Genomic DNA, 27,040 nt, shown 5'->3' with positions numbered 1-27,040 from the left:
TGAAGTGCCGGGTATAAGCACTGAAAACATGGGAACTAAATGGAGACAATGGAAACGATTTACAATAGGAGTACATGACCTGTTTTGAGACGCACACATCCAAGAGGAATGGAAACTAAGGCTGATGATTGATCCCACTGCAACAACAGGCTTTTGTTCTATCCTTGTCTCCGTCTTTTCTTTTTGTTTACCCATTTTGAGCAGGCATGTGGCCAGTGACATTGGCCCTTCTCAGAGCAGGACAGCAGGCAGAGTGACTTGGCGTTAATCACCATTTTGTCTCACTTTCTTGGCGCATTAAGCTGGAGAAGCAAGAGGTGGCCCGGACAGCCGAGGTGAGAGATGGGAGGACAACACGTTAGCCTCTCAATAATGACACATCGCTGCCGCATCACTTTGGAGATTAAAAGCAAGATGCTGAATTTCAATCAACCTACATTAATGGCTTGGTGTGAGGAATGGTCACTTTGTCTCCACTCGCAGACGGAGACAGAGAAGGAGAGAGAGGGAGACTAGCACAAGAGGCCCAGGTGAGACAAGGTGATATGACATTTTAATTCACCAAATTGCGCGCTGGCCACTAATGATAGAATCCATTTAACGACACGATGACAATATTCTCGAACCAATAGCAAAGAAGCCGAACAACAAAATGTTGCATCCGAGAGAAAAGTCAAAGTGCAAGACTATAGCTATAAACAACAGGGCTGCTGATGTAAGATAATTACGTGGAGCTTATGAACGAGTGAATGTCTTTCAAATGATGAACTGGCTTCTGATCGGACCTCTGTTTAAGTCTAGTGTACAATTGAATTTCAGCCAATCTTGAGGGATATTGCATTAAATAATATATTAAATTGAGGTATAAATAAGTCTTAAGAAATGCCTATGATCTTACGGTACCACTACATTTGAAAACTCAGGGCTCCAATCACATGTAACTGTCAAAAACAGTTCTCCCGACCTTTAAAAATGACAGTATATAAGCAAACGACTCCAATTTTATCAGTTCATAAATCTGACACTTTATTAGCAGGGCTTGTTATTCCTCATTTGTTCTTGTCAAATACTGAAGCCACCTTACAAAACATGCCAAGCTCTGCCTGAGCTGCTCTGTGAAGGCATTACACCGTGAGATGTGACCCACTTGCAATAAAGTGCATTCAGAGTTCAGTTCTCATGGCAGATGAGAAGCGATGTTGGGCAAGCACAGCTGAGAGATTGTCATCACAGTATAGTTGATTTGAGGAAAAACTTAATGTGACATGAACTAGAGGGGGATCTTTTTAAAAAATGGGGGCGGGGGGGGGGGGGGGGGGGGGTGACAGTGGAATTGTCAAGACAACAAAGAGACATGGGAGTGTGGATCCTATAGTCTTTGTGTCAAATCAGGAATGTCACAGTTGAGCACAGTGCTTCATGAGGAGGGTCGTTCTTTCTGAGGGTTAGACGTGTTGTTCTTGACTTTACCCAGGCACCCAGCTCTGGTTGCTATGGGCTTGCTGTGGACCAGCCAGTCCACTCATTCCCATTCCCATACCCATAGTCACACCCATTCCCATACCCATGCCGATGCCCACACCTTGAGCTAACGAGCAGTCAAAGTTAAAGTCCATCTCCTCCCCAGAGTCCATGATATCATGGAGGAGGATGGACTCCACATCGCAGTCTAAGCTGCCATGGAACATGTCAATGTCCAGGTCAGCTGGTAGTCTCTCATGGGGGTGAGGTTGGTGATAGCCATGGTAGTTGCTACCAGCGGTACCACTGCCCATCCCGAGGCCATGGTGATACGGTCCATTACTCATGCCTTGGTGTTGTGGGTCTGGGTAATGGTTGTGACGTGGGTGGGGAGCTGTGGCAACATGGCACGAGTCCTGGGGCATGCCGAGCATACCTGCTGGATTTGGGGGGAGGGTGGTAGAAGCAGGAAGGTGGGCATGTGACGGGGGGCTGTACAGGTAAGGAGCTTTGTGGTTGTAGGTCTGCAACTGATTGCTGCTGCCACGTGGGGTCAGGGCAGCAGCCCGGGGTGGTGTGTGGTTATGGCTCTGGCTGAGGCTGTGACCATTGTGAGTGAGGCTGTGAGGTGAGTTGTGGTTGGTTACATTGTTGTGATTATGACTGGGAGTATGGCTGTGAGTTCTGTTATGGCTATGAGTTGAGCTGTGACTATGCAGTCCATTGTGGCTGTGGCCATTGTGGAGGCCGGGGTGGTGGCTGTGATGGTTGGCTCCAACTCCATTTGTAGCTTGATTCATCAGAGAATGGCTTTCCCTCTCCTGTCCCAGCATCATGTCCTTGGGACAGTATTGCTGTCCAGCTGGACCCCCTGTTAGCAGACTCTGAAGGGCATTAGTGCTTGAGTATGCTCGCATGGTTCCAGAGAAACTGGCTGGTTTGTTCTCCTGAATGGTCTGCATGGGTGAGTGGTGACGCAGCATCCCCATGCCTGTTGCCCCATAGACACTTGAACCATAGGAGCCCTGTCCTTTCACTCCAGAGTTGTAGTGATAGACAGCAGTTTGGTGCTTATGTCTGCCAATAGCTTGATGCTGCTGGTGTTGCTGCTGCTGTGAATGATGATGATGATAACCATCCTCCATCATCTGCTCATCCAGACTGATGGCACCTGTCAGGTTAGCCAGCTGAGGCAGCTGCTCAAGAGGAGGACAGTGATTTCCAGCACCCATGGATGGAGAGCGTGCACTAGTTGGCGACGGGTAGAGGTGAGGGGAGGTGGAACAGGACAGGCCGCCCTCCTCTGGTTCCTCTGGTTCTCCCTCTGCGAGGATGGGTGACAACCGCCCACTAAGGGTAGACGCTGATGAACTAGCCCTGGAATGGAGGTCTGTCCAAGCATCAAACTCACCATCTGTTCCAGATGCACCTCCGGCTCCTTGGAGGCCTTTCTGTGAAGGGCTGCCATGATCAGGGGAGCTCTGGAGCCCCACACTAGCAGACACAGCTCCAATCCCAGGGCGGCCAACCCTCTTGCCTCTGATCCGGCCTTTGCTTTTTAGGTATTTTGTGCTGTTGTCCATAGAGACTGCTCGTCTCCGCGGGGCTTTGCCCATTTTTCCTCCATCTGGATTGAGCATCCACCAGGAACTCTTCCCTGTACCCTCATTCTGCACCCGGATGAAGCGTGTGTGAAGGGACAGGTTGTGTCGGATTGAATTCTGCAGAAAGATAAAAGAGAAAGAAAAATATAAAACTAAACTGTAATATAATGAATGTCATTTCAATTACTATTTATGTAAAAATGTAAACAATTCAAATAAGGGAAATGTGCATAAGATTTAGATTAAAAAGTTCTACACGAAAATAAGATTGTTTTTAATACATCAAGTATTAAAGTCAATGCTCAAGAAAACCTTAACCACAAGCACAGCTGTCAGTATTGCATATAAACCATCCGGTCCATACATGATGAGTCACAGAAAATTGTCCTAAATTATCAGGTCGCTTCCGTTCCCAATATTAGATACACAAAACCAGAGTCGACTAAAATCAGGAAATTTAGAGCTCACTGAAAAGCACAAACATGCTCAAATAACAGCTACAGCTGGCATAAAGCAACACCCTGTCAGTCTTATCCCACCTGAAATGACCGAAGACTCCGACTTTAGACATTCTCCCTATGTACGTCAATCCTCCCACTTTCATTTCCATCAATCCATCTGTCCTCCTCTACTTCTGCTTTTAGCTGGCCTGATGTAAACCACTGAGGTTAGCTGTACTGTATGTTTGAAGTTGGTGCCAGCCTGGCTTAGTGCCAGCTCTGTCTCTTTCCTTCACGTAGGTTGAATGGGGGGATGTATCACAAGATCGAGCCGGGAGGAAGGAGGGCTAATGGATGTATCTCACCCTCTGACAGACCTTCACTGCCTATCTCCCTTCCCCTCCCTTGTTCTCTCTTTATCACAGTCCTGTATTTCTTTTTTGTCACTAAATGCTTCATATTTCAACTTGTCTCAATTTTCCTTTTTCCTATTTTACACACTTCTTTGAACGCAAGTCATTTCCAACTTCTGGCTTCAATCTCTATGCCTTCAATTATACAGTGTGCCACCAATTACTTTCCCATTATCCTCTACACTGGCATGGGTTGGGGTTAGCCAGTGACTCGGTCATTCAAAGGATATAGTTTCTATTTTTTAATCATTTATATCTCAAGGGTTGGTGAATAATAGCGATTTCCGAGTGTCAGGGAATCTGTTGTTATAATTCTGTTGTTTGTGCTGCATAAGTAATTTAGATGCTCAAGCAGGACAATATCAAATCAAAAAGCATCTCCTGCAGTTTGGGAATATACACATACAATGGATTGTTTCGGACTGAGGGGTACTCACACCACTATCTTCATTATGTTGCACATTATTTGTATTTAGAGCGAATTGCACGGCAGGGAAACAAATCAAATTGCGACGGTGAACATATAAACGGGAGGTGAGCTGAATTCAGGTGATCTGTGAATGCCTCCTTGGGTTATTTCGCCGTGACACCTCCAGAACTGGGTAACCATGGCAACCGGGTAAACGCGCAATGGCAGAACTATATCATATTGTGGTAAGAGTCAAGAGAGTCAGAGAGAGAAATGGAGGGAGAGTGGGGGATGGGGGAAAGGATGCAAGAGGAGGCGGCTGTTTGATGCTGCTGCTCCAACACTAAACAGCCTTTCATCTTGGCAGTGCAAGTCCGCAGGGGATGCCCGCTCCCTGCTTCTGACGGCTTCTCTACGTGCCGCGCCAACTCCCTGTCTCACCCTGGCTGGCTCATCCACCTATCATACCACTCCAAATCATCCCCCATCAAGTCCGGTGCATGCCCGAATTAAAACATATGTAAGCATTCATGCCTTTCCATCGCGGCCGGTGGTAAATGAGGCATCTTTCAGAGAGCTGAACCACTTCATGCCACAACTCTGTGTGACCTGTCTGATTCAAATCTCGATTTATCCCCGTATGAGGGAAGAGCAGCCCCATTGAACTTGGAGGGATTTGTCATCATCCCAAACCCTCTTTATCTGATGAATCCACCTGCTAGAGAGATTTGAGAGATTTCGGATGGTGGCCAGCAACGGCATCATCATCATTACTGGCTGCTGGCTTTCGATAGTTTTCTACCACATGTTTTTTGCTGTCATCCTGTTTGCACGTATTTGTGTGTGTGCTAGAATTTAAGATTACAAAGGTTGCAGGTGGTTTCATGGTGGGTGTGGTTCTGTCTGCCTCCTGTTCTCTGAGTCAGGGGCAATTTGACCAGCCTCTGGCCCTCACGCCCCCGAAACAGGCAGTCACTGCTAATCCCTCTCCATCCCCGAGTAATCCCAGACAATCCTGGGCTAATCCCAAGTTGATTCAGGGGCACTCCCAGCTGGGTGTCTCACACAGAGCTATGCCAGGTTACCACATACACAGCAGGCAGCTTGGATATGCTATGATCCTATAGTAGCAAAAAGTAAGGGGAGTTTGATGTGGGAAACAGGGACACTATAAAAACCTTATAGGATATGGTTAAAAACTACGCCAAATGTTCCTGTGTGTATTTTTACTGTATGATTTCTGAGGCAGGTGTTAACTATATTTTTAATTTCTCCAACAAATCAACTACCTCCAATTTGTGCTCTGTCCTTGAGGGTTGGCTTTGTGACATTCTTTAGCCCTATGGGTTAAAGAATAGAATAAAATTGAAAACTTTATTATGCATTAAATATTCATAAAATGGAAATTCTCTTTTAGCCCCCTGGCTTGCTGAGACAGTCCGATGAAGCCCACAGAAACATACAATGACAGAGGAACACACATCACATGCCTGGGTTCAGCACGCTACTTCCTATTCAAATCATACGCCTTTAATACAATGAGGCTAGTGGAGAAGGCTCTAAATAATGAATGAACCAGTGGGTCATGTGGCGACATCCAGTGCTGGTACCATAATGCTGGAACGAACAAGATGGAGTCATAAGAACTGATGTGACTTCTTTGTTTCATAATCAAGAACTTTTTTCTTTTTTTTTCAGTTATTAGAACTGAACAGGCCCTTGGATGAGAGGTAAAACGTCACAAACCACACAAAAAAAGAGTTGCTTTTCATTAAGAATTGCATGACCTGGTTGACTGAGAACCTGCACAGATATATAAAGAGCATCCACCCTCATCAAATACTGCTAAATCAGGCTGTAAGGAGTTAATTTGGCCACTAAGTAAAAGAGGCTAAGGGTGATAGTTTATGGACCAATCAAAGCCAATTAAGGTGAACAAGGCTTTTGTGACTGCAAGGAAACAATCAGCTTGGGTTCAACTCTCATTAAGGCCCAAAACACCTGATAGCTGATTTAGACATTTAGACAAAGGCAACGGGATAGGACTCTTTGTCCTCAGATTAAAAGATTATGTTCTTTACGAGCAAATCTCCCATGTTGACACTTTTTCCACCCTGCACAGGTGGACTAAGCAGTTGGGGGTGGGAGTTCAACTGGTTTTTATAACAGATACAGAAATCTATAAATCAAATCTAGCAGGAACATCCTTATGTGTTCCTCTTTCCTAACCTCTTCAAGAACCATTCATTTGGCTTTTGGAAATCTCACAACACCAATCGATGGCTCTACAGTTCTCCCTCCTTTCTTCCACATGCAAACTCAGTTTGATTCAGAGACTAGAGAGGCCTACTTAATGCTCAAAATCAATGACGTTTAATGCCTGTCAGTGCGCACATCAACATCTGACTAACTACACAATCCACCTGCAATATGAGGCCAATATGGGTGTTCAATATTCCATGTCCCCACTGGTCATATAACAATGTTAAATTGCCACAGGCTTGTGAGTTAGCTGTCTTTTCCCACTTGCACAAATTGGCTTAATGCCCAACATATCCCTCTGTTGCCACTCCCGAGATGTCAGTCAGGCATTAACATTGGGAGTAGCTGTAATATGGGGGTAGGAGGTATTGTGTTGGATGCAGTGATTCATCTGGGATAACCTGATTGACTGGCATGGGTTCAGCTGTGCTGGGGGATACAGCAGGAGGTGAAGGGTCCTGGGTATAAGGGGCGGGAATATAGCGGTAGCACAAGGGGCCCCTCTAAGCCACACAAATGGGTGCCCTCAAAATGCCCCCTACTTTCCCCATCCCCCTCCATTAGGGCAACATCAGAATCCACTCAGGGTTTTTTCCCGCTCACTCACAGAGGAGTGAGGAAACAGGTCAAATGGTTTATAAGACCCATCTTGTGGTGAATGTGCACTCATTCAAACAGAACTTAGTGAGAAACTAAGGACTGTGAATGAGGTCTGGGAACCAGCAAAAAGAAACCACTCACCCGATTCAAACAACCTCAAGAGTAAAGCAGTGTGGTGCGCTTGCCCAGCTAAGAACACAGCAGCTGTTCTTGTAGTGGCACCGGGTAAAACCGTTTGCCACACTCGACTGGTATTACCAAACCATTTCATGCAGAATGGAGCCATTATGTATTGTCAAAGGGTATCCCTCTATGGTGCACATTCATTTGATAAGCCTAAATCAAGGGGGAGTAACAGAAGCGCTAACTGTGTTTATTGTAATGCTGTTTTTGCCTGTGCAGAAGGCAGGAGGGATCAGGGGGAGGGGAGGTTTCAACACAAGCAGTTTTGTTCAGCGCAGGAATGAGTTTTGTCAGCTAAGCCTGTCTCCAGGCTATTGGTGGAAATTAGCGCCAGCTAAATATTCGCTTTCCGTGATTGATGTCACGGCTCGCGTTGTCCCTTTGAAGGGAAATAAAGAATTTAGAGCCATGTGGATTAATAGGGACAGGGTTGGGGGAATTTTATGTGTCTGAGGGGGACTTGAAGAGCGACTGAAGGGCCTAATGGCGGCACAGATATGGCACAATGAAGCTGTGACGATATGGTGTGTCAGAGAGAAGGAAAAGACAAGTGAGACTATGACAGTGAGTACAAGAAAGAAAATTGGAAATGGTTTGCGCGGGTGTGTGTGTGAGAGAGAAAAAGAGAGATGTAGCTATTTGCCTGAGAAGCCCAGAGTCAGATGATTAAAATCCCTTTAGGAGGCTTCTTTAAGAGAGACAGATGGGCAGACAGGCCTGTTTTGGAATGCAATCAAATTGAAAAGATTAAAAAGGAGTCTCTTTTATTAGGAGGTGAGAAACAGTTACTTCTCTGCCACATGCCATCATTGCCTCCACAGCAGTGGTCACGACTGCATTGGCATGCAAGGCACATTGCAGCCCTTGTTGAAGAAGAAATAAACCTGGGATTAAGAACTGCTTCTATCTCCGTGTATCACTGCGGGATCTCTGAAGATTGGCAGCTTTTGTAATTTCTTGTCGAACAGCTATGCACTGTAAGAAGAGTCAGAAACTTCAGGTTTCAATTTTTCCATCATCATTACAGGAAAGGCTAAATGCTAACTCATCAACTCGCCGATGGCCATCGTTTTACAAATAGAACTTTATCTTAATCCAAGCGGCAAATGTGAACAGGTACAATTCAAATGTGCATTCCCTTGGCCGCCATTGTACTTGAATAGACCGAGTTTGCACAGTAGAGTGATTCAAGCACTGTGAAAGGTGCTCTGTACCCGACCCCATTATTCCACAACACTGCAGGAGTGCCATTTATAAAAAGGCTTAAAATGGAAAGCAAGTGTGTTGTAGTGTGTCTGGTAGCCTCAGATCAGGAAGTGGCTGTGAAGAGGGATGTAATGGAGTTGGTAGGGGATTCCTGCCTGACTGTGCACTAATTGCAGCCAATGGCTGGCAACCCATCAGCCGTGCCCACCCTGGAGGGAAAGGTTGGCATTGGGGTGGCAGGGTTTGGGATAGAGAAGGGCTGCTGCAGTTTTGATGGGTAAAAATAGATACTAACAGATTAGAAGAGCATCTGAGACACGGATAGGAGATCGGAAAATCCGCTCGGCTGATGCCAAGGGCAGCTGAGTGTTTCCGGTGGGCACAAAGGGGACACAATCTGGGCATCACGTCTAACTCCCACGCACGAAACGGGGGAGCCGTGTGGGCACACAAATGGGCACGTGCCACAGTATAGCATGGGTGTGGTTTTTTCCACTGGGACCTGCAAGGTAGGCAAAGCTCGCACCCTCCCACAGAGGATTCACACAACAGGTGTTAGGGCTGGGCCACCTGTGGGGCCGGCCGCCTGCTCGCACTTCACACCTCGTCTAGGGAGCAAACTAACATTTTCCACTGGGCTTGCCATGCTTTTGTTAAAGAGCAACACGTTTCTGGAGAGGCTTTTACAGCTCTTTTTTTTACAAGATCTGCAAGATATGCGTGCGTTCAAGTGTGTGCAAGTCAATCTGCATTTATGTGAGTGCCTGTGTGTCCATATTTGTGTATCAGTGCATTTAATAGCCAACAGGCACAGTGTGGATTTGATTATATTGAAACCTCCCTCTGCTATATACAAAGAAACTGTCAGCCAACAATGGAATCAATGCGGGCCCAGGCTTTTTTTCCCCACACTCAGCTTCCACATAATCTCATTCATAACAATGAGAATCTCATTTCCTACATTCTAAAGGTCAGTGCACACCTCTGATCGCACTTTAATAAAAATCATTCTCAGCATTTAATTTAATTTCAGCAGAGCAGGAAACTCATAGGCAGCCATGCACATGGCATGAAAAATTAATCGGATCGTCCCTTTAATTGCTTCAATTTCACAGTATAGAGAAGAATGACCACAATCTCGAAGAAGAAAAATAATGCACAAATCCAGACCACAGCCACACATCTGTACAGGCGCATACTCAGACAGAAAAAAAGACGACAAGTGGAGTCATGTCAGCTGAAGTGCCAGGTTTGGTCACATTTCAATATAAAAAAAACATTTTTTTTTGGATCCTCAGCAAGGACTGCCTCCATATCTTTTTCTCATCACACATTATAAGTCTCACCTAAATTGGCAAAGTGTACTCAACAGCCACACGTTCATCTTCAAACACACACGCACACACACACCTGTACACACACTCACTCCTTCTTTCACACACGTACATTGCACACACATGCCAACATGACACAAAGCCTGGCACACCGGGCACACTCATTACCGCAATGCCAAGCTACCAGTTGCTAAGGAGACCTGTGGGAGAGGGAGGGTTCCTTGTTGTTGCCATAGCAGCCGGCTTGCTCCCTGCCAACTCTCTCCCTCGGGGAGAAACAAGGCAAGAGGTGGGGGGTGAAGTGGGTAGAGGTAGGGGGCAGCAGTTTAATAGGGCTATGAGGTGCAGAGGAACTTCATTAGCCATCACTGTGCAGCGCACCAACCACTGTTTCCCATGAATGCCTACCCACATGCTGCACTTCAGCCTGCAGACTTCCACTTACTCACGCACAGCCCATAGACCCCCACTTATTCATACACCTATATGGAGAAGAAGATGAGAATTGCATGCTTAGAATGAAAAGCACAGTTTATCTGCACAGGGGAGGGGTTGAGAGGCCAGAGGTGGGTGAGACACAAAAGAAGTGTCTTGAATATGGGGGGCTATTTGGAAGAGAAGAGTGGTAGGGATCTAAATCACAGAGGCTTAGATAGTTAAAGGCTGTATGGAGACAATTTTCTCTGCGACTGTGTCTCCCCTGAACCAACTTTGACCTTCACTGACACCCTTTGTCCTTCACAGTACAGAATAGCACTGTACAGCCAAACAAAGAGTATCTAAGTATGTATACTCTTTGTATATACAACAGTATATATAGTATAATATCGCATAGGGTAGTATATGCAGACTTCACACTTGAATTCAATCATTTTAACAAAAATATTACAATGCTTAGGAATTAGGGGATTTTTTGTTCTTTTTTTTGTTTTTTTGTTCAGATGCTCAAAAGTCATTTTAAATAGGTTCAAGTAGCATAATTATAAATATAAGGATCATTTTTTAATACTTATATGAGAGCCCTTTACAGTTAATAAATATCTGAAGTTTAGGTCCCAGGAACATAAGGATAGAGGAGGCTACTTTGGAAAAAAAAAATCAATGATGTAACCCACAGATTAAGCCCACTTTGATTTCCTTCTTGTGGACATCACCCAGACTTTCACTAAGTAACAGTATACTGAGTCCGCAAACGTGTTGAACAATGGGCTTTTTCTCAGGAAGGAAAAAGTAAAAGTGATTGCACCGACATCGTGTTCATGCGGGGGAAAGACGTACTAATCCTTGAACTGTCAAGTGTTTGCAGTTTAAGAGTCAGAGTATTGGATGAAAAACAAAATGTTTTATCAGTTTATCAAAGGTACACTTCTGTTATTTGAAAGCACCGCTTTATAATAGATCTCAAATCAAGTACAAAATGAATCCAGGCTCATGTGAACATGGCTTTAAAGCAGGATACTTGTGGAATCAAGGAGAGGAGAGCTGTGTTGTAGGGTCAGGGTGATTTCAGTATTCAGGAGCAGTGCTTCGAATATTGACATCCCAGTAACCCATGATGCACCTGGCTGTCTCAAATTCTCATATTTTAAGTGCATGTGTACAGTATGAATGAGGGAGGCTATTGATTTGTTCTGAATGAACTCGCGAACACAGAAGCTTGGCCAATTTCACTGTAAACCCATAAGGACGTGAAACGAAGGATGATGAGAAAAAGACACTCCTGTCCAACTGAGAGGAACGAGGAGATGGGGGACAAGAGAAGAAGGGATTTACCCCTCCTCCATTCAAGTCTCCCCCTCCTCCCTCTTTTTTGTGAAACAAAAAGAGACCAATTAAGTCAGTTTGAGTTAGGGCTTTATGTGTGTGTATGTAATGAGCACATATGCAATAAAGGGAAAAAGAGGAGCCAAAATACTGTAAGTTGTACACAGCCTGTGTGAGAGTGGGGCAGTGAGGGGGGTGGGGGGGTGGGGGGGGGGGGGGGGGGGGGGGGTAAAGGTTTGCTCCTTTTTTTCTTTTTTTTTTAGTGTGGGGTGAGGGTTATATGATGGAAGCTCACTCTCTCTCTTTTTCTAGCCTAAGAGGACCAAACTTGCTTTCAGCTCCTCGACGGGAGACGCTGAAATATTAATCGCCACGCTCCAGCCGCAGACTAGTGAACACAATCGCTTCAAACTCCCACCCTAATGAGTGTGTTCATGAATGGCTAATGTGCACAGATGGGGGGCTGATGACTGGATAGATCGCAATGGGGAGGAGACGGAGGGAAATGAGGATGGGAGGGAAAGTGAAATTTTGGCGGTGTGGGCTAGTGAGGGGGTGCAGATGCATGCCATGACCTTTTAAGAGCCTCCTGAAAATATAATTAACACTGGCCCTATGCTAGTGTTTCTTTCCTTTATTGCCTCTCCCACACACACACACATTCTTGTTCACACAGACTATGATTCCTTATTCTCATCGTCTCACCTCCGAGTGCTATCCTATTGTTTACCCCTTGCCCTTAGCACATACGCTCCGTTGAGCTGATGCACAATCGTTTTCTGGGGATTAAACTTCAAAATGATTCACATACTTTCAGGGAACACCTCAGCGTTCCCTGCCATGTTTTCGCAGACATCCGGAAATAAGTAAAAACATGATTCAACATTAAAACTGCAGAAGCGGTATGTTTTTCCTGGCCCCCTACATGGATACATCACAGAAAGGGGATGGAATGAATTCACAGGGTGTGGAGGAGCAAGGTGAAGACTTCTTTCACTCTTAATATCTTTTATATCCACGGAGAATTTAGGGTCACATCACATATGGTTGGTTTGACTCTTAAATGAATCTTAACCTGCTTGCAACAAGGGGCGCATAGACTAAAACACTCTCTCAGCTGGAGGTTGTTGCATCTGAATGTTAATGCATTGTATGCGGATTTTATGGCTTTATCTGACCCACTGGTTTTAAACTGGGGACACATTTATCTAAGCATATTCCCATCCTCATCAGAGACTACTCTCCTAATGATGTTGGAGACATCTCGATAAGATGTGAAGAATAGCAGAAATGTAAAATAATGCATGTTCCCAGGACTCTCCATTAGGCCCCCAGATTAAGAGCACCCATGTCAACGCATATACAGACGCACACCAATGCATTAACATGCATAGACTCTCAGCATATAATTAGAGGGATGAGATGCTGTGACCTAATTCCAAAAGCGCTCCATGGTAGTTAGGGATCTCTGCTTGGATTATAACGGGAAAATGTAAGGTGCCTCTCACTGAGAAGTATGGGGATATAAAGGACTAGGAAGTGATGGATAGTGCATTCAATAATAAAATAAAGTAATGATTCAACACATGCTTTCTCCTTTTAAAAATGAACAACACTGAGGTAGCAGACAGTGAGACAACCTCCACCATGTGTAATATGCGGACGTTTTATAGATCCTGTACAATTATGTACCTCACTAGGACACTTCCATAAATTTGGACCACAGACAAATACTCCAATTTGAAAACTGGCAGCATCACAAACCTGCTCATGCTCACTGTACTTTAAGTGGCTGATTTAAAAAGATACTGATGTTTTAACTTTGCCTTAAAAAAAAAATCAATTTCTGTCTCACTAATTCCATCAGTTCTGTCAAATTTGCAAAAATAATGTGGATTACCCATGCAGTGTGACACTTGATACTGTACCTGCAGAAAAAAATGGAAAATCCTGTTTAGCCAGGGGAATGCTTGATTAAAAACTATGTTATACAACATATGTCTGTATTGGCATCTCAAGTTTATTTGCTATCAAGCTGAAAAACTCAAAGACATGTTGGTTGCATCGTTAACTAGCCAGCTACCCTATGATTACCTTGATGGCCCGGGTCTATCCATCATATAAAAATTCCTGAGGACAGATGCAGCTCGATGAGGGCATATTTATAACAAGTGCATGTCCGTGAGCAACACTTGGAGGAGGCTTGGGCTTGCGTGCAGAGACAGCGTTGGTCACATACTCATTCAAATAGGCACAAATACACATCTGCCAGCATTTTTCAATGGGCTGCTACATGAATGTGAAGCAGTGCTACACCTCTATATGTTTTGTGTGTCTATGTCACGACACTCCTGGAAGGGGGCTGCAGCGTTTCCGCCTGAGCGCGACTGTCAGTGGGCATCACTCAACCCTGCAGTGTGGCAGGACGCGAGGATCATTAGTGGAGACGGAGGGAGCAAGAGAGGGAGCAGAATGGAGGAGAGCAAAGGAGAAAAGGGGAGAGAGGGGCAGTGACTGTGCGAGTCGAGCAGTGAGTCTCTATATCCGTCTTGAGAGCATTACACACAGCAGTGCACTTTCCCTCTCTGTCACGCAATCACCCCACCACAAAGACCCCAGAACTGCCCCCTTCTCTGTCATACCCCCCTTCCCCCGTCACTTTCCTTCCCTCCACCCATCTTACCCTCTTTCACCCTACATCTCTGATTGACCCTCTCCATTCCTGCCCATCTCTCTCGGGCCATACCCTCACTTAAGCATGGTGCGCTGCAGCTTTTCATTTCCCAAGCTCCAGATTTATCTACCTACTTCCCTTCTTCAGTAACATCTTTCCATCTCAGCCCACTGCTCCCATTTTCACCCACTCTGCATGACACAGATGATCTTTTCCTAGCACTAAGCATCATTGCTACTTGACCTACTCTTAACCACAGCAAGGAGAAACAACTGTTCCACATGAGCCCATTTTTACTTCTTTTTCCCTTTTGCTTTACTGCATCTCAGCGCTTCATCGCTTGCAGGTATTTGCACCAGGCCTTTGCCATTTCATTCAGAAGATTATTCATCGTGTAGCCAGCAATCCTTCGATTCCTCTGACACTTTGTGTCAGTACGCTTCTTGTCCACGGTCATTTGCGTAACCCGCCAATAGCCTCCCTCTCTATCATTTCCTTCGCTTACCTTCTTTAGACAGAATGATCCTTATGATCTTCTTCTATCTCTCCAGGTGTGCGACCTGTGCTGCAAGGCCCCGTACTGAATACCAGAATCAACATGCCTGACATTTAAACAAGCAGAACAACTTTTATATAGATTGCTATGTTGGCACAAGCGCTAATTCTCGCCTTAGTTTGCTTATTCAGGAGGTTTCCAGGTTCAGGCATCCATCTGTGTGCTTTACTGTCGTAGCATTTATCACACACAGATTAGGCCTATTCTGTGATACATTTGTCCCCAATGAAACATTAGCAAGCCTGGCACAGAATGCAGTTTAGCACTACAGCCAGGCTAATGACAAGAGTACAACAGTGTCTGTATCATAAAGATTTTGTCTCGCCATTCATTTTCAAATAAGGATTATTAATTCTATGCTTCAAAATTGAGTTTTTTTCCCAAGCCACCATTTGTACATAAAAGAGGAACAGTTATACGATAAGATAAGATAGAACTTTATTAATCCCTCGGGTGGGTTCCTCTGGGAAATTCGACAGCTTGTACTGTGTAAAAATTTGCCATAATCTCTTAAGCAAAAGAAGAACAAATTTAACACAGATAAAGTAAGACATTTAAATGCCACCCTTTAGTCTTTGGGTGCAATTAATGTGATCCCCCCCCCCCCCCCCCCCCCCCCCCCCCACCACCACCACCACCACCCCCTCGATGTTTTCATTTAATATGCTAAACAGTTCGAAACAACACAAACCTTCATCGATAAAACATTAATTAAATTAACCACTAACACACATAGATATTTTTAAGTAGGAACTTAACAACTTCTAGACCTTTAAGCGCTTTCTCCAGCAAACAAAAGAAAGGGGAATGGCTTCCACCTATTTTATTTTAGACATTCGGAATTTTGGAGAGGTGTTTAGAGATATAGGAAAGACGAGAGCTCAAAGGTGCATTTGCACACATGAAACCCTGACCACAATGCCATCCCCTCAGCTGCCCCTTTTGCACCTCCTTGCCACTCATCTAGATCTCTCCCCAGCCAGTCTTTGGGCAAGGATCACTTGTAAGGATTTGAGAAAAGACTTCACTAAGCTGATTGCTAAAGGGAAGGGGCAAATTACCATTGCACAACGGCGTAAAAACCTTCTTGGGTCATGGTTTGCCTTATGTAATAGATTGTGTGTACGTGTAACAGTGTGTATGTGTGTCTGTCTGTGTGTGTTCCCGCAACACCACCCCTCCCACCCACCACTCCTACCCCGCGCCATTTACCCATTTTGCACTAATTGAGGGATCTTTTTTCGGAAGCTGTTATTGCACGCATTTAATTATTTATTTTGACGGGAAGCAATCTGGTGGCTAGTGAAGGGATCGCGAACATGGTGTGTGTGTGTGTGTGTGTGTGTGTGTGTGTGTGTGTGTGTGTGTGTGTGTGTGTGTGTGTGTGTGTGTGTGTGTGTGTGTGAGTGAGAGAGAGAGAGAGAGAGAGAAAGAAAGGGAGAAAGTGAGTGGGAGGGCAAAGATGATCAAGACCAGGTCAGTATACCTTTTTTGGCAGGAGGGGCTTAAATGTGTGTGTGAGGCCAAAGCTACTGTAAGCTAACTATGATGCATGTCTGTAGAGCTTTGCATGTAAGAACAGTATATAAGAAATGTACTGTTTGTGAATGGCTGTGTGCATATGTGTGTGTTGCATCTCAGAGTGCACGGCTTTCTGAGTGCAATGGGACTGCACTAATGGACGCACACTTGAGCTGAAGTGTGCAGAGTGTAGCTGAAGTGCAGCCAAGTCTAGCTTCCAGTCCTGCTTGGAAGCCCTGTAATCTACTCTCTACTATTCTAGCTCTTTTCTCTCCCTCCCCGTTTTCCTCTCTTCTCACTCCCCGTCCTTCTATCGCTATCTAACAATTTAATATTTTCATCCCTTCTTCACTGACTGAGCCAGCTTCCCCAGTCTCCCCACTGTCTCCCTATTAAATCTCTTTATCCAGGTTCTGAAACTGGAGAGACGCAGATCAGCAGCATCACCGACTGGCTTGGACTTTACTTTTCTTCTCCTTCCCCTCCTCCCTGCCGTGCAGTGAGGAGAATGAAATAAGGGAAGACGACATGTAACCACCAGTAGTCTTGACCTTTATCAAGCTCCAGTGCCTGAGGCAGGGTGAATGAGACATTAAGAAAATGACTGAGCATTATTAACCCCTACTTACTTACACACACACACACACACACACACACACACACACACACACACACACACACACACACACACACACACACACACACACACACGGCACACTGTCTGGTCTGAAAAATGGCTCTGATGTTTCTATCCTTGACTGATACTTTTCTGACAGTTAAGGATAAGCTAATGCCAATTGATCAAACTGTGAATAACACCTACATATTCTCTGTCACGTCACTTTAAAAAGGAAAAAAAAAATGGCAAGACCGGCCCGGCCTGCCAGCTCAGATTGTTTAACTGTGATTGATCCCAGCACTTCTGAATGCCAAGTCCTGTGGAGAATTGATGTTTCATTATAAACCAACTGCACAAGTTCTTCAAATAATGCATCAGCCTCGAAGACTAAGCTAGACCTGTGAGGGCTAGACGCTAACCTTGACAGATGCAGTCTCAGCCAATCTCTATTTCTAATGAGAGATCATTTTATCCTGTCTTCTTTCTCTCTCTCTCTTTTTTTTTTCTCCGCCTGTGTGCACGAGCATGCGACTGGCACACGTGCATGTGTGGCCATCCTTCTACTCCAGTCAATCAATGAGCAGAGACAATTCCCCGAGTGACATTTACGGAGAAGAAAGAGACTCATTTATCACTTTAGTTTTGGGATAATAAAAGAATGACTGAATGAGGCAGTGTGTGTGTATATGTGTGTGCGAGGTAGAGAACAGGCAAGAGAGAGAGAGAGAGAGCGCTAAAGATGAAAAGGGGATTTCAAAAGCACATGAAAGGAGCAGGAGAAATGAGCGAGGGAAGAGGGAAATGAGTGATAAAAAGGCTACTTTGTGAGGAGGACTGAGAGTGTGAAATAGAACAAGGGAGGAGAGAAGAGAAGGCCGTGAGTGACTGACAGTGAAAAAGAGAGCATGAAAAAGCAGAGTGGTGGCGGGGGGAAGCCTGGAGTAAGGAAAGGGAAAAAAAATGCAGAGACACAGGAAAGAAGATAGAAAAGAGCTCTTGGCACAGAATGGGAAAAAAAAAAATAAAGTGAAAGATGGGGGGGTGGCAGAAGTGGAAAAAAAGGTCCAAGAGAGAGACAGAAAGGTAGAGGAGAGAATAAGGAGACAACGAGGCCGACGTGCTGGGTTCATGCAGGGATATAAGCAGACTCGGAGTTCAGACCTCACACGGTCAGCATACTAAACACCGGACCTAGTGTCCTGACCCAGATTCATGCCACTGACATACAAATCCAAATAAGGACGGAAGACACCCCCCACCCCCGATTTTCCGTAGCTTCCATCAACACAAACTCCCTCCCCCTCATTCCCAGCTGGTCTCGCAGTCACCTCATAACCCAACAACCTCACTCCAATCCTGTAACCTCCCCACACATATGCTGGCTCCCACACACATTTGCTCACACATGGGTTGCTTTACACATACAAAATGTACAAGCCCACAGATTCACATATCTTTTCCTTTCCTTCCCTCAAGGTTAGTTTCAACTTTTCAGCTCAGGTGAGCCGACGTCACAGCTCAGCAGGGTGCTGACCAGTGGTTCCCCGGGATGACCTCCACAGCTCCGTCCATCAGCTCCATGGTCCAGCCACAGCATACACACCAGCCATTAGCATAAAAAAAAAGCATCTTTCCTGCACATAACTGTTGCAACTCCTCCTCACAGCTGCCATCATTTTTTTCTTTTTTTTTTTTCTATCCACCTGCTCATATCAGTCAGCGTTAACTACATTTCCCTTTGTGAGGCGGCTCCCTCCATCACTCGCCGGTTCCGCCGACCTCAGGTAAACTGATCGACGGCCCTTACGCGCACCACTTTCCCCTCCCACAGTCCTTTGGCTCGTGACAGGGGCTTGATGGACAGGCACACAGAAGCGAGAGACCTGGCACACGGCTGCCAGGAAGGGTCTGGAGATTGGAGCGTTGTGAAATACTCCGTTTAACTCGACGTACATCATCTCTTTCTCGGGGACAGACACGGCAATCTTCATGCACCTAAGCACACACATTTACACACATGCACATGCGCACGGCCATCAATCCCCTGCATACAGGAAGAGATATCAGACGAAGGGAAAAAATTGAATTAGGAAATATGGGCACAGTGATTTGTGAGAAGCCAGTTTTGAGGCTAGGAGAGAAATACAGCTTGGAGCGCACTTCATCTTATAGCACCAGCAAAGGGGAAGAAGCATCTGTGTTGTTTATCTAAAGCCCCCATCTACTTACAATGGCTTGATTTGAAATATTCATATACATGTATGACAAGATCAGGCCCATTATGTTGCACTCTCTGCGGGGCTTCACTAAATGGACTGAATGGAAACCCATCAGTCAGTGTAAATTATGAAAACAAGATACATTACATAAGCCTATAGATGGGCATGAAGAGGAGTATTATTGTAGCGTCATATCAATCATGGCAACACACGTTCGACTGTGTCATCAGTATGATAATAGGCTATAGGCTATTTCAAGGATAAACCCACCATTATAATAATTCACAAAGCCAATAACGAAAGGAAAACATATTAGGCTTTGTGTAGTGTGCAACATAAGGCATCACACTGCTCGTGTTTTTGATGGATCTGTAACTATACCCCCAGTCATAATGAATCACACATCATATATCCTACATGGGCTCCAACCAATGATTGTTATTTGCTCATAAATTGATGTTATCAGTATGGTAAATCAGAGAATTGTTTAGTATGGAAAGAGTCAGAAAGCTGCACCCCGAGGCAACATCTGTAAGTAACCTCTTTTGTCTGACCAACAGCACAAGTTTTATCTAATTTAGGATTACGATACAATGCCGACAAGATAACTAAACTTCTCATTTAAGAAGCTGGAAACAAAACAACATTTTTTTTTGACCGTAAATGACAAGACTGAGAAGTATTTTTCTGCTAAACCATGACTTTAACAACTTACTGTTTCAGCTCCACAGTCTGCCACATCATCTGTAGAGGAATTCTCAAATAGCGCATGTTCTGTATCTAATCATCCACATATATAAAGGCACATTTTTAAGTACATATCAAAATAGCATGTTCATAGGATGTTATGCTATTAAGGCGTTCAATAATGTGAAGCAGGCTAGCCGAGGGCCATCTTGCTGTGACATGGGTAAGTACTGGAGACGGAGCAGAACAGAATGGAGCAGAGCAGGCCATGTAGTGGTGGAGAAAAAGACAGAGAGAGTCAACCCAGCGTGACTACCGTCTGCCTGAGTGGAGCAGCCTGCCTGCAATTAAGGTGGAATCAGGGAGAAATCTGCACTGCCTTGATAATGAGCCTCGTCTGAATTATTAACGAGAGCTGTTCCCCCGGGACCCGGGCTCCCACTGAGCCCATCAACCCCCCTCCCCCCCCCCCCCCATCCCCTCCCAACACACCCACATGCACACAGAGACACACAAACACGCACTCACACAAGGAGAAGAGAGAGAAACACACTCTGAAACATCCATATCCGCACACCACAACAATGACACATTGTGCACGCTGACACACATATGAGCAACAAGCATGCCGCTACACACGGAGAGCAAAAATTTTTAGCACCACGAGGGCTCAAACATTTTTATTCACAAGCTGAAGTGATATCCAAAGCCATTTAATACATTTGCAATACAAACATTTCTCTAGGACATAATAACTCCATCCTCTAGCCATCAGATCAGACGTGACACACTTTTCTCTGTATTAGAATGATTTACTTTGACATAGCGGTTGAAAAATCCCAGAAATCTCAGATATTAGAAAAACTGTTGTGTGAATCCTATCCATTGAGCTTACACTACTGAATCATGTACAACAACTATTTTCTAAACCGCATCGGGAGCACCATACTGAGGCATTTCATTTCAATCCCTGTTATTATACGATGAGTCACTCATTGTGTATTAGTCATTTTGGAAAGTGTTTATGGCCTTAAATGAAAAATGCTTTATTCTAAGAAGTTTATTTTAGGAGTAATAATACTATTAATTCCACCGACCTCTTGTTCAACAATCCCTCTAAACTAACAGACTGTAATACGGAATATATTTTATTAACAAGACCACAAGTCACACTGTTCCCTGTGTCAGTATAATGTGGTGGGAAGGTTAACGGAGTAGGAACATAGTGGCTTTTGCTCACTTTTATTGAAATGTGGGCACTGTGTATGCTCGGGGACTCACTGTGTGCCCAGCAGCACTACCCTGACATAGCTTCACTCTGTTCCCTTCCCCAATTTCAGTGCGGGTTCCATGGAAATAAAAAGCGATATGTCCTAATCACAAAGCACTGATGTAACACTCAAAGCCCCCCGCACCCCATCAAATCTCCATGGCATCAACCTTACATGGCCTCAGAGTGAAACACACACCACATTCTGTCCATGCAGCTGTGAACAGTTTGGCCAAAATATCCGCGGAGAGCTTACCAAACAGAGCCACGCCTTCCTTATGAGCCAATCACCACGAGTCAGACAGCTTTCAAAACAAATCAGACAGCAAAATGGAAGTGCAGAAAGTAGCTTCCTCACTCGGGTCAGCCCCCTCCCCCCCCCCCAAAAAAAAAAAATGGTTCACCCCACCCAAGAACAGAGTGTTCCTCCATGGGTGGTTTGAGGAGGCACAAGTGTGTTGTGTGTTTCGTGCAAATGTGTACGCCTGAGGGAATGGTGGAAACCATCACCCTAAATAGTGCAACGGGAAAAGAATGACAATTTCTTTATGCTTCACTATGCATATGGGGAAGAAAAGGGAACAGAGTATTTAATATTTTGAGAAATGTCACCAAAGAAGAAATGTACAAAAAAAAAAAAAAAAAAGGCAAACGCGTGGGTAATAGCCTTGGTATTAAAAAATGCTTCAACTGTTGAAGTTCAACTGAGAACGGCATCCAAATTAATTCAACCCTGTCGAATTGGGAACTTGACGGCCTCATCCTCCAAAAGACTCAGAAGCTGAGACGAGCTGTGCTGGGTAAAATCCAGCATTGTTATCCTATTATCTCTGAGATAATGTGAGATATGAGATTTCCCTTAGATAAGAGGAAGCATGCTGCTTAAGGCAGTCTAGATCACTGGTAGGAGACTGCTAAAGCTCAAAATCCTGACGCCATAGCTCCCTTGAGAAAGACTCCACACCTCAACTGGCATTCGTACCTAAAACCACTAATAAAGAAAGAATGCATAGAATGTATAATGAATAGATGGATAGACAGACTAGAAGAGAAAGGCAGGTAGATAAAAGAGGTGATAACATGGGTGTCTGGTAGAAAGAGTGATAAGAGAAAGCAAAGTAATATCAAAGGCAAAATTATATTGTTTTTCATATTACTGTCTCCTGATTGCTGTCTCCCATATTTGAATGCGTGCCCATGCTTTGGTAATTTGCATGTACATTAATCATTTTCACTGAGAAATGAACTGCCACGGCTGCCTGAAGGCTGCAGGGGAAAATGCAGTGAGAATGGGCTTCTTGGCATCAGATACCAGGTTCAAGCTGAATATACTGCCTGAATGCAACCTGGCTCTGGGTGAAGGAGGCACGGGGAGATGTAAAGTGTTCATAATCCTACACCATAAATCTGTCCAGCATGCATCATATGCTCTCATTTTGTGAGTGTGTGTGTGTGTGTGTGTGTGTGTGTGTGTGCCTGAGTGTCTGTCGCACTCTCAAATTACTCTGCTCCCCTGAGCCAAGACAGAGGATAAAATATGAATCAGCTGAATTCTAGGATAGTTTCCAGTCTTCCCAGACTCTCCTCGGCCATCATCAGGCAATACAAGCGTATGCACGTATAACAGACGTATGCACACAACTCTACACACACACATTGGAAGTTTCAAGTCTCTCCATATTGTGCTGAAGAGTCTGTCACACATTCTCGGCTATACATTTGACATTCATATCCCTCATATTTGCCAAGTGTCGCTCAGCGGCTGCTAGAGCGTTTGTATTGTGACAGGATTACGAGAGTCTGTCTCTCTTTACCTATAAATCAATTAGATAAAGTTATATAGTCATACTCTGTTATAAATACTACTGTCTGTTGAGACAGGGGTTATGCGCCTTTACAGGAGATAAGATTATACGTATACCTAGAGACATTTTTCCTTTCTTCCCTCTTCATTTCTCCAAATTCCATTTGTCTTTCCTTTGTAATGCTGCAGTCACTTTTCTGTCATACCTCCTGCTTTTTTTCTTGAGAGCAATCTTTCAGGCAAACCATCGATGGTTTGACTGATATTTCTTTTTTTTCCTTTTTCTTTTGCGTGTGTGTGTGTGTGCATGAACTTTTGCCCTTGTGGCCCTGCACAGACCTCTACCTAAATACACTTTATAAATAACAGTCTAATTGCTTTGGATTAAAGTGTCTAAGTGACTGCCTTGCACCCTTGCCAACTTGCTGCACAATCCCCTGGTGTCTGGCCACTCCAAGTATGAGAAAATTTCCTGGCAGAGCACGCACAATGAGGAAAAACTATATGTTTCAAGTAGACGGAAAAAGAAAATTATTCCACATCAGTGCTTATTAGTTGCAATTACAGAGAAATAAAGCATACTTAACATACTTTAACATACTTAATACACCAAATGCATTGCTGTATTATGGATTTGTGAATTCCATAACCACCCATACTGGCTTATACAATAAAACAACACCCCAGAATCCCAATGGCATCTTCTAACACCCTTGATGTTAATGAACTTGTGGGAGCCTAGAGGGCAATCCCGACACCAAGTGGTACCCCGCCATTAGAGGCATTATGAAGTCAAGAGTAAGACTATATACCATTCACCGCAGTGACATGCTGTCAGACCAATCAGCAGCCCCAAGCACACACTCCAATAGAAGTAGACAGCCCCTCCCCCTGCACTAGCCCCCACAACACTACCAACCCTGACGCTTTGTTGCAATTGACATGTGCTTCTCCCACGCACAAATGCAGAATGCGTCCACATGCACTCATGGATGCTTTTACTCAGATGTAAGTAGCCTTGAATACATAAAGGACACACATATATGGAGGAGATTTAGTATCAGTCACTAACATCAGTTCAAAATCCCATTAATTTCTGGGTTGGATCAGTTTATGTACAGAAAACTAGAAAATAAAAGACAGTGAAGTTGCCACTAATCTAATAGGGGTTCACAAGAACACAGTTCTATCCTCCCTCCACTAAGGAGCTGATTAGGAAGCCGTGACCTCAGAATATTGCAGCCTTCCTAGAAGTCAGAAGCCATTAGGTATTTATAGGAGCTTAATGGCACTGTCTAGGTGTACTGGCTGTCTACTACCCAGCATCAAGCCAGCATCACATCCTTTCCAATTGCAGTCACGGCAACACAATCTGCTCTATAAGATTTTTCTAGAACCGCTATGTTCAATAACAACAGCCTCGAGAGATTTCAATGTCTTTAAGTTGGTTATCCCCCCAAAGCACGACTACTCCTTTCAAGAAAACCAACCTCCACCTTTGAACTTCGCATTGAAACTGCAAACTTATACCACTTAATTTCATTTGATTGCATCACCGTATTATTTTTGTTTTGTTTTCCCTGTTTCTCTGCCACTATAGAAAAAAAAAGAGTTTTACATGAAAGGCTCTGCTCATACAATATTGTTGATTGGGATCAAAATGTCATGAATACTCCCAACTCACAAATACTAGTGTCAAATTTAATTGCTTGATGTGGTTGTAAAATTATATGTATCAGAGTGCACCTGTTTTATGCACATGTACAGTAAGAGAGAAGGCAGATGGATTTGGGGTCCATGTGGCTTCATACTGATACATTTATTATGGATTGGACATCCTGTGATTTCATATGCAACTCTTATATATTGAGCCACAGGTACTACAAACTTGGAGATGAATGTTGTGTTGCATGTACAGGTATGCTGCTGGGCGGCAGTATTCCACCAGCTGTTTGCTTGGTTCCTTTAGATGAGCTGCACATGTGACTTCTAAGTGTATGTTTATATTACCTCTCTGTCTCTGACCAAAACCAGGTCAGGCCTGTTACTGACATTACGGCTGCCTGCTGTAAACGACTTACCTAATCCCCCATCATTACCTGGAATGGGCCCCGCGTCGCGCCTGTGGCCTGAAATAGCACAGGACCTCAGACTGCCACTGTCAACACCCTTAATTTGCAGTTTCATAAATAGCATAGTAGGGCTTTGGCGCGAAAGATAAAGAAGCCCCGTGGTTGCTGGTGTAAATGGAGAGCTAATGAAGAAGTCTACCTGAGGCCACACCTTAACAGTCATTTCAGTTTAACAGGACAGGCTTAAAATGACAGTCAGGTGCTACAGCTGAGGCCCCCACCCGGAAAAAAAAATGAGACTCAGCTCTGGTGACAGACTATGTTTTGAAAAAAGGTTAATTCCTCAGAAAGATAAGACAAATGCAAGTTGAAGTCATGCCATTACTTTGATATTTGTTGATATGTTATGGTGTAAATGGCACACCCTGTGGATGAATAGAAATAATGTGAAAGTATTTAACAAGATAAATTTAGCACCAAGCATTAGGTTGGAAGAGAAGTGTGGTTGCTTAACATGAAGTTAGTGTGAAAGATCTCTTATCTTGTCTAATCATCTTGCTTACATACACATAACCTACTGGCACTGCATCTACAAAGAGCCATCACACTCAGCACGTCTTTTCTGTATTGACATGAAAATCAACTAACATCTAGTCTCAAAGCTCAGCTCTGCAAAGTTACACCATCAGGACAAGCACTGCTGCCCTGCTGATCCCTCTGCCCCCTCTCGCTGTCCTCAGCTGCCTATAATGAATAGAAACAAGATGAGGCTGGGAGCAGGGGCTGATAACATGGGCAGATGTCCAGGAGGTTACTCTAGGCTCTCAGCCAGACAGGCGGTGGTAGTGGACTGTGGTCAATTGTAGACGCCCCACTAAATATTTACATGGTGGTCAGTTGACCTGTGATCTCCTACAAGTGTCACTCAATTGATTCTTAGATATATTTTAATCATAACTAAAAGATCTGGACTTTCTCTCTGCATAAAAATGCATGGGATGATTTTCTCTGTTTGCCTATTATTAGCAGCATGTAGTAAGATTCATCGTGAACCGCTGTGGTCCTATTCCCACTGAGGGGATTTTATGCGCTATTATGAACACTGCTGCCCATGATGACCAGGCTCTCTGCAGCTGGGATGAGAAAAGCCCCTTTTTTCTTTCCTCTCTCTGTCTCATTTTTTTCTTTTCTATATAAAGACGTAACAAGTGATTCCACTCCACTCTATTACAATTTGCCTCAGTGATATATTAAAATGACTGACGGCAGTAATGAACTAAGACAAGATAACGCATGGCACCATTCATGCGTAACAGACGCGGAATCCCACGGTAACGTGTAAGTCACGCGGGGTGAAAGAATCATAATAGCTTAGTGAACAGGAATAATAATCGATATTATCACTGTGATTATCACAACCTTGTCACGCTGGCCCGGCTGCTTTATTTCTTACCTTCCAGCCAGCTGAGCTGTTACTGTCGCCCTTATCCTTGAAATAGGGCACATAACGGACCATCCAGTCGTATATCTGTGACAGTGTGAGTCTCTTTTCTGGGGTGCTCTCAATAGCGCGGGTAATGAGATCCGCGTAGGACTGGTTCCCCCACGCGTTTCGCCGGGAGGATTTGGCTTTGCGCAGGGGTCCGGTGACATCCAGAGCTGCGCCAGCCAAGCATGGGTGCGTCGCGCCTGTGGGTGCAGGGGCGCCGGCTGGATGCTTCAGCTCTCCCGGCGTTCCGCCCACGAGCCCCGCTCTGCAAGCGGGGATGTCTTCCGGTTCTACCTTGATGCTGGCCAGTGGAAGACCTACGTTCACCTCGTGTCCACCGGGGAAATCCTGTGGACAAGGCAGCGGCCAGGTGCATGAGCGAGGGCGGCTTTGAGGCTCGAAATCCGAATCAACCTGATGAGCGTCTAATTCGTCGTCCTCCATCATCAACAT

The 27,040-nt window shown here is 44.6% G+C and overlaps 1 protein-coding gene across 1 annotated transcript; it reads right to left on the bottom strand.

Moving 5' to 3' along the window:
• Nucleotides 1-1,466: 1,466 nt before the first annotated feature.
• LOC146622769 (forkhead box protein O6-like) lies at nt 1,467-27,040 on the bottom strand. Its single transcript, XM_085365388.1, has 2 exons — nt 26,552-27,040; nt 1,467-3,182 (listed from the first exon to the last, which is right to left on the bottom strand). Exons 1-2 carry the CDS (start codon nt 27,038-27,040, stop codon nt 1,467-1,469), a joined length of 2,205 nt encoding a protein of 734 aa, XP_085221514.1.

The sequence above is a fragment of the Diplotaxodon limnothrissa genome, linkage group LG11 (assembly GCF_057381915.1).
Source record: "Diplotaxodon limnothrissa isolate DT_005_m linkage group LG11, D_limnothrissa_male_GT1.1, whole genome shotgun sequence".
NCBI classification, from domain to species: Eukaryota; Metazoa; Chordata; class Actinopteri; order Cichliformes; family Cichlidae; genus Diplotaxodon; species Diplotaxodon limnothrissa.
This window is presented reverse-complemented; position numbering and strand designations above follow the sequence as displayed.

What these genes read in the sequence shown, in the direction of transcription:
- LOC146622769 (XM_085365388.1), bottom strand. Translation starts at nt 27,040, where the DNA reads ATGTTGATGATGGAGGACGACGAATTAGACGCTCATCAGGTTGATTCG. An exon ending in ACAGCTCAGCTGGCTGGAAG is followed by an intron (nt 3,183 to 26,551) that starts GTAAGAAATAAA and finishes ATCTTTCTGCAG; the next exon opens with AATTCAATCCGACACAACCT.